Genomic DNA, 8,427 nt, shown 5'->3' with positions numbered 1-8,427 from the left:
CCATGAAAACAGCAAAAAATTAAAAAAAAAAAAAAACAAAACAACAAACAAACCCCCCCCCCCCCCAACACACCCACACCCCAATAAATAAACACAGCAAAAAGTATATCAAATACGAAACCATGTCAGTTTTTCCAATCATAAAGAAGTAGCAACAAAACATTCACCTCCCAATAACAAGTGAAAGTGGACTCTCCCCAACAGCATTTCTGTTTACAGAAAGCAAAAGAAATGCAATGTCAATGAACAGAAATGTGAAGACAAAACGCATTTTTCACTGCATACACTTTCATACTCCTATCTACAAATGGAGGTGGATAAGAAAAGAAACCTGAAAGGATGAAACATCAAAGCAGCACATAGCTTGTGGGTAAAATCAACATTGAAGTCTATCTTGGCTACAACCATACACCAAAAGCGACCGTCAGAAACTAAACGGGATTACACTAAAAATCTTCAAAATTTCTGATTTCCTCCAAAAATAAAATCAAAAGGAGAAGAGTAAGAAGCACAGAAATAGCACTCACCATTGCCAGCATGAATGCTTTTCTGGGCTCCCATCCCATTCCAAATTCATTCATATCTTTGCACCATTCAACTGAAATCAAGAACTCTTGTACTAAGAAAGTGCCTTGTCTGATAAAGCGATTTTCACTGTGCTGGCTGTTTGATTTGTTAAAAGGAACAAGAGAGCAAACATTCACACAAGGAATCGTGTTTTTCCTCAAGTTATCTCTTTCTTTCTGGACGGGATTGGATTCTTGAATTGCTCCCAAGTTCCACGCGCACGTGGAGGATGTTGGGCACTAGACGTTTCTGTCAATGGAGATGTAATTTCATTGGGCTGTAATAATGGGCTATTGGGCTTAGTGTTCCATTACATTGTTAAATATATTGGGCCGGATCAGGAAATTGGGCCCATATGGCTGTGGTTTTCTTTTTTTAAAAAAAATCAAGAAAATTGTAACAAATTTGAACAATTCTTTAGTTGGAATTTTGTTTAACTCGGATGAAGAATGATTTTTGGGGTTAAAGATTGTGATGTCTTTTACAAAATTTACTGAAATTTAGACAAGAATGAAAAGAGAGGTAGATAACCATCTTCTTTTCTTGGTTGGTAATCAAAGATAAGACCCCTCTAACATTCCAAGAAACATGAAAAATACATGATCTTTTCATGTATAAAATGGGCACCAAAGAAGTTAGTTCTAATGCTCTTCCCCTATATATAGAGTTACAAAAAAATAAATATTTTGATGATGAGAATTTTTTAATGTCAAAATTAGTCCTACAATTTTTATTGATAGTTTTTGTTACGAACACTTATGCAAGAGTTTATGTTCAAGTAAAAAACCAACTCGAAAATGGGTTGTATATGAATGTGCACTGCCAGTCGAGAGAAGATGATCTGGGGCACCACATTTTGGAGGTGGGAGAAACCATTGGTTGGAGTTTCAATGTGAATATTTGGGAGACGACATTGTTCTATTGCGACGTGCAGTGGGGCGATTACGACTGGCACCATTTTGATGCATATGATGCCGGGAGAGACAAGTATAGATGCAGATCCATCTGCAGATGGATGATTTCTAAAGATGAAGTGTTGTATGGATATAATGAAGATTCGGGCTATTGGGAATGGTTCCCCTTGATTGCTATTACATGAAATAGGTCGGGATGAATAAAAATTTCACCTTAAGAGGTGAGATTGTACTTGTCGCATACTTGATTGATTTTTTATTTTAATGTATTATTTTATTTTATTTTGTGTTTCATTTCATACTTTCGTGCAAATGTACTTTTTATTAAGATATGTATTTAGGATGATTATATCATCCTCCTTTTAAGTTTGGTGTAATTATATTTGTATTTTATGTTGTTTGAAAAAATATGTTTAGTTTTTTACTATTTGTTTCCATCCAATAAATAAACTTCCCAAGTAATCGAAGTTCATGAAATTTGTCGATGTTAGCAAAAATAATCAAATGAAATTTCATAGTTACCTACAGTTGATTTATATTAGCTTATTGCAGTTCAAATCAATATTTTCTGATTAAGGTACCGTTATAAGGTTGAAGATGTACCTCATCACGTGTACTAATACATGTGAAGGTGTATAATAGCAGTTTGATTTTTATTCTAATTTATTAACAGAGTTTGTAAATTTTTAATTAACAAAATGATCAATTTATTGAATGAAAAAGAAATATTAAATATATTAACTATAAAATTTGAAATCATAAAAATTTATGTATAATTCCACATAATAAGTAGTTTTATATATTTGGCTTCGGAACCCTTACACGACTACAGTCAAACTTCTCAAAGGTCGCACTCAAATCGCGTTCTCTGAGGCGATTGTGTTGTAATTGCGGCACGATTTTATTTCGTAAGCGTTTGCAAACTTGTACAAGCCCTCCTCCTCCCACCGCCACCGGGCCGAAGGCCGCAGTACGCGGACCATATATCTATAGCCGGAGCTTCCGTTCGTAGTGTATAATTTATCGCCGTTTTTCTTCTCTGATTAATTTGATTTCAGAGAAGGGCCAGAAAAAAAGAGAGAAGGGAATTTGAAACGCTGAAAAGAGGAGAGAAAGAAGAAAAGCTCGTAGGTTGATTAACAATGCCGAAGGCGGAAAAAGGTGGGCTTGGTAGGGCTCTGGTGAAGCACCATAATCAGATGGTACAGCAGTCGAAAGAGAAAGGGAAGTATTACAGGAGCCAGCAAAAGAAAGTTTTGGAATCGGTGACGGAGGTCAGCGACATCGACGCCGTTATCGAGCAGGCTGATGAGGCGAACCGCCTATTCTCCGCTCTCAATCCCCCCGGAAGACTCCCCATCAATTTGTAAGCGTTCCTCATGTTTTCCGGTTTCACTGTATTATTATTATAGCTATCTTTCTTCTTCTAGTATTTAAATACTTCAACAACTGTTCCCCGTTTCTCTGTCATTATTTTTATTTGGGACCTAGTATAGGTGGATATACTTGGTGAAAGATCCATTTTTTCAAGGGGGAGTAACTCATGGGAACCATTCATTATGTGTGCTTTATGGTGCTCTATTAGAAAAGTATCAACAAAATGTTTTGTTCATGTATATGTGATATTTTCGGTAGAAGTAATGGGACTGTGGAAACCAGAGTTACATAACTTGTCCTCTTATTTCTTAGATGATTTCATCGCTTTCTTTAGTTAGTTTATAGAATGAACTGGAAACTCTGACATTTTGTTTATGTGTAATGTCACGGGGTGTCCATTATGGTCTTCAAGTCAGTAATTACAACCACATCATCCTTTTCTTGACCAATATAATGCGTCCAAACCGTATTTTTTCTGCTTGCATTCTCTTATCTGCTTCTCTTGGTGCTCTATGTTTGTGTTAGGGACACTGCTTCCAGTACTAGTGAGATGACACCTGAGGAAAGGAGGGAGCAACAGAAGAAAGAGGAGGCCTTGCACGCTAGCAGTCTTCGGATTCCTCGCAGGCATGTTTTTGCTGTCATCTAAATATGATTTGGTTTTGTTAAACAGCAAGGCTAATTGATAATTTCTTTTCCAGGCCGCCATGGGATGCTAAAATGTCCATAGAAGAGCTTGATGACAACGAAAGACGAGCTTTTCTTGAGTGGCGCCGCAGCCTTGCAAGGTCAGGCTGACAGTATCAGAAATATGATATGTGAATTGAATTTATGATACGTGCTGCGAGAAATACATTAATTACTCAGTGTGTTTATTGGCTCTTGCTACTCCTTTATCTGTACTTGAGCATTTTACAATTAATGGTCTGACATATGTTGTGATTACTAACATGAGGTTTTTATGGAGGTTATTTAAGTTCTGTTTTGTGTGTTTATTGAATTGACATAATAGATGTGTTTGGAAAGTGCATGCGTACATCCAGTTTTTACATAGAAAATTTTTTGGGGATTGGTGCCTTGCTCTTCTAATGATTTCATTTGTGCCTTGTAGACCAGCACCACTTTTCTGGTCTTCTGTTGCTCATGGTTTCTCCATCTTCTTTTTGGGGAATTAGATTTTATTTTCTTTTCCTTTGCTTTGATTTACACATAAATTCATTTATGACCTGACCATTGCAGGCTTGAGGAGAATGAGAAGCTAGTTCTCACTCCATTTGAGAAGAACCTAGACATCTGGCGACAACTTTGGAGGGTGCTTGAACGTAGTGATTTGGTGAGATTACTTTGCCTCTGAGTTACTTGTTTTTTGGAACTTTTTGAAGTTCTTGATTGCCTTGGTGTGGCTTGTTGCAGAAGTGGCACTATAGGACTTGAAATCTTCTCTTAGATTCTTTTGTTAACCCATCACTGAATTTCAAGTTGAGCTAGAGTCTGTCCAATATCAAATCTAGGTCAACTCAAATACGTCAAACCAAATTTAGCCGTTAAGATTCTTTGTATTGCTACTGCTGGAAATGCCTGCAATGCAAATAGTGCGAGTAGTCCTGTGGTTGTGCTTCATGTTGATTCATCATACGCTTGGCATGCTGGGACAGTATTCACTATTCACAATTTCTTCCTCTTGACAAAATTGCCTTCTGGAAGTGTTCCCCTAGTGAGTTAATATCTTTGTTGAGACAAGATTTGTCCCCATTTTATACACTTTGCTCTGTACTCTAGCTTCATATTGTAGGACCTATGTAGAAAATGTTCCCCAAACAACAATGGAGGAGTGGGTTGAATTATAATTCATCTAGTTTGGGAATGTTTTCTGGATATTGGCTATTAGGAACACTTTTTTTGGTAGCCAGTGTACGTCGTGCTGCACGAGCGTATGAAGATGGAATCAGCAGTAATTATGTTATTTATCAATTGTAACTTTGCTCTTCTTAAAGTGAAAGTCGGATCTGTCCTCAAGACGTTTGTCCCGAGCGCAGCGCATGTAGAACTTTTTACTATGAGACCTCACTCCATTTTGATGCCCTAGCAAATTTGATTATATGACCCACCTCATCTACTTGTTTGCCATTCAGCTGCTCTATCAATTTTCTTGAGAAGTTGGTGTTATCTTTGTGTTTTAATATGATGCATGCCTAAGAAATGACCCCTAATATAGTTGTGGGGGAGTGGAGATAAGAGCCTGCGGTGCTATAGCTTATGGAAGTCGCGTGTATTTTTGTATAAACAGCTGAATTTTTGTTCTTTTCATTATTGCTTGGATTGAGTTCTAATGTTATGCGATACCAGTAAATTGTATTGTATGCTGATCCCTCTCCTAATTTTGATACTTGAAGCTTGTCATGGTTGTTGATGCACGGGATCCGCTCTTCTACCGCTGCCCGGATCTTGAGGTAATATTAGACATTTTGATTTTATACTACAGTCATTTTGGCTTTTCTTGACTGATTTGAGCATTTGAATTAAGCAGCTTTACTTCCATACAAATAAATGCTGAAAAAATGAGTGGCATACTTGGTTTGAACTGGTGATCAAGCATACATCATGTTTGTTTCAAGAGCTCATGCAATTATATTAAGGGATAATTACATTCCCCTATCCTGAGGTTTGGTTTAATTACACATAAACCCCCTGTGTTTTGGAAAATTACAAAAAAGTACCCTTGAGGTTTGCTTCAATATAACGAATATATTACTCCGTTAGTCAAAATTCGGCAAAATTCCTTGAATTTGATGATATTAACAACAAAAATGGATAAAAATTCATATTTATCCCCAATTGATTTATTACTGATTTATTTATTGCACGTCAAATAAGTCTTTTTAGGACCAAATTACACTTATACATTTTCATATGTTAATGCATGTGATGAGATATGTCTTCACCGTTACAAGGTTAGTTTAGTCACAAAAGATTATCGTTTTGTTAATTTTAACAAATTCAATAAATTTTGAATAACGGAGGGACCTATTTGTTAGACAAACTTTAGAGTACTAGATGTAATTTTCCAAACGGCAGGGATTTATGTGTAATTACACCAAACCTTAGGGGAATGGAGTATAATTATCCCTTACGTTAACTGATTAAATTATCTGACCTTCTTAAAATTTTATGAAATTGATGTGCAAAAGTTGCACTCCCAATATCGATTTGATAATATGAACATGTTAATTTTGCCAATATTTTAGACATTATGCTGACCCACATGGAACTTTACTGAATCATAGGCATATGCGCGAGAAATTGACGAGCACAAAAGGACATTGCTTCTTGTTAACAAGGCAGATCTTCTACCATACCCTGTGAGGTTAGTATTGTAACATCCTGCTGCTTTTCCCTTGATATCTCTTCTCATTTGAGATAAGAAAAGATTTGATCCTTGAATTTCTGGCAGAGAGAAATGGGCAAAATTCTTCCACCAACAAGGGATTCTCTTTGTTTTCTGGTCAGCTAAGGCTGCTACTGCCGTGTTGGAGGGGAAAAAGCTTAGTCTGTCCCTGGGCATTCAAAATCGTCAGCAAGAGTCAGCTGATGCTTACACTAAAATATATGGCCGGGATGAGCTACTTGCGCGCCTGCAGTCTGAAGCTGAGGAGATAGTTTCAATGAGAAGTCGATCTAAATCTGATAAGACAGGCTTGTCTCACATTTATTCTGATAATGAAAGTGTCACTGGATATGTGCCAGCTCAAAGTGTAGTTGTTGGATTTGTCGGGTATCCTAATGTAGGAAAGAGTTCTACGATCAATGCTTTGGTTGGAGAAAAGAGGACCGGTGTAACTTCAACTCCTGGGAAGACGAAACATTTCCAAACACTGATAATATCTGAGAAACTTACTCTCTGTGATTGCCCTGGACTGGTTTTCCCATCCTTTTCCAGTTCAAGGTACGAGATGATCGCATCTGGGGTTTTGCCTATAGATCGCATGACAGAGCACCGTGAGGCTGTACAGGTCGTTGCAAATCGAGTACCCAGGTCTGTTATTGAGGATGTCTACAGAATCTCATTGCCAAAACCCAAGCCTTACGAGCCACAATCCCGCCCACCTTCAGCAGTCGAGTTTTTAAGAACATACTGTGCTTCGCGTGGATACGTTGCCTCTGGTGGACTACCAGATGAAACTAGGGCTGCTCGCCAAATTTTGAAGGATTACATAGACGGGAAGCTTCCACACTATCAGATGCCTCCAGGAACATCAGACAACAAAGATGATGCCGAGGATGGTGCTGGACTCAGCTCATCCGAGATCCATGAATCAGACTCGTCCGACAGTGAAGCCCCTTCCGTTGCTGAAATTGAACTTCCATCTAGGGAACACGTACTGAATGATCTAAATGCTTTTGACATCGACAATGGATTAGCTTCTACTAAGACTACCATTAAGAAGAAGCCCTCCAGCGCACCGCATAAGCAGCACAAGAAGCCTCAGAGAAAGAAGGACCGATCGTGGAGGGTAGGAGGCAATAATGGTGATGGAATGCCAGTAGTTAGAGTCTTCCAAAAGCCCGTAAATTCAGGCCCTTTGGATGCTTAATAGTGTTATGTTCTTGTAAGATAGCTTTTCTGCAAGAAAGCTGCTGTTTGCTGATTATCTGGGGTACATTCTGTTGCCTCCTACTTATCTGGTACTTTTATGTGCTTTATATAATCTCTGTGTGAGCTTATTTTTTGCACTGGCATTGCGTGTCAGCATTATATATTTTCTATGAATTACGGTTTCAAAGCAAAGTCCTTTAATCTTCCGGAGTCCTTTATTGAAAATGAAGCATGTGATGTAGAAATTCCAGAGGTACAAAAATGGTATCTATTCCTTTCATGTCATCAATCCCATGGAAGTAACTGAGTATAAAGTTTGATATGGAATGGATTCTTGGCGTTAAAGAGTCCAGAAATGCTCTTTCCATATTATAAAGGTAGTTTCTTTCTATTTCAATGAAATTTACCTGAGAGTGAATAAAAATAAAACTTTTATATATATATATATATTTTGTGATCAGGGACTGAAAGAAAGTTTTGTGTTCTTTTTTTTATCCATCAAGAGGTAACATTTTATTATCATAATCTGAACTTCTGTTAGTCGGATCCTGTTATTACTTCGATCCATCAAGAGGGATAACATCTTATTATCATAATCTGGACTTCTATTAGTCAGATCGTGTTATTACTTCGATCCATCAAGAGGGATAACATCTTATTGTCATAATCTGAACTTCTATTAGTCGGATCGTGTTATTACTTCGATCCATCAAGAGGGATAACATCTTATTGTTATAATCTGAATTTCTGTTAGTCGGATCGTGTTATTACTTCGATCCATCAAGAGGGATAACATCTTATTGTCATAATCTGAACTTCTGTTAGTCGGATCGTGTTATTACTTCAATCCATCAAGAGGGATAACATCTTATTATCATAATCTAAACTTTTGTTAGTCAGATTGTGCTATTACTTTGATCGATCAAGAGGGACAACATTTTATTATTATAATCTGAAATTCTGTGGTTGATTTAA

The 8,427-nt window shown here is 37.3% G+C and overlaps 2 protein-coding genes across 2 annotated transcripts in view; one reads left to right on the top strand and one right to left on the bottom strand.

The window, feature by feature from the left end:
- The window catches only part of LOC105171002 (outer envelope protein 80, chloroplastic), a 4,396-nt gene extending 3,610 nt beyond the window's left edge, over positions 1–786 (bottom strand). The window contains exons 1-3 of the mRNA XM_011091990.2: positions 528–786; positions 332–398; positions 171–209 (exon numbers count right to left, since the gene is read on the bottom strand). Coding sequence (XP_011090292.1) covers positions 171–209; positions 332–398; positions 528–561 — 140 coding nt within the window. The 5' untranslated portion in view covers positions 562–786. The remainder of the gene's footprint in view (positions 1–170; positions 210–331; positions 399–527) is intronic.
- On the top strand, positions 2,316–7,644 carry LOC105171000 (GTPase LSG1-1). Its single transcript, XM_011091989.2, has 7 exons — positions 2,316–2,847; positions 3,384–3,485; positions 3,560–3,646; positions 4,098–4,191; positions 5,252–5,308; positions 6,143–6,222; positions 6,310–7,644. The coding sequence occupies exons 1-7, from the start codon at positions 2,624–2,626 to the stop codon at positions 7,448–7,450; spliced, it is 1,785 nt and encodes a 594-aa protein (XP_011090291.1). The 5' UTR covers positions 2,316–2,623; the 3' UTR covers positions 7,451–7,644.

Source organism: Sesamum indicum, linkage group LG9 (assembly GCF_000512975.1).
Source record: "Sesamum indicum cultivar Zhongzhi No. 13 linkage group LG9, S_indicum_v1.0, whole genome shotgun sequence".
NCBI classification, from domain to species: Eukaryota; Viridiplantae; Streptophyta; class Magnoliopsida; order Lamiales; family Pedaliaceae; genus Sesamum; species Sesamum indicum.
Note: the sequence above shows the minus strand (reverse complement) of the source record. Positions and strands in the feature narration are given on the sequence as shown.

What these genes read in the sequence shown, in the direction of transcription:
- LOC105171000 (XM_011091989.2), top strand. Translation starts at nt 2,624, where the DNA reads ATGCCGAAGGCGGAAAAAGGTGGGCTTGGTAGGGCTCTGGTGAAGCAC. An exon ending in TGCTTGAACGTAGTGATTTG is followed by an intron (nt 4,192 to 5,251) that starts GTGAGATTACTT and finishes TGATACTTGAAG; the next exon opens with CTTGTCATGGTTGTTGATGC. An exon ending in ACCGCTGCCCGGATCTTGAG is followed by an intron (nt 5,309 to 6,142) that starts GTAATATTAGAC and finishes ACTGAATCATAG; the next exon opens with GCATATGCGCGAGAAATTGA.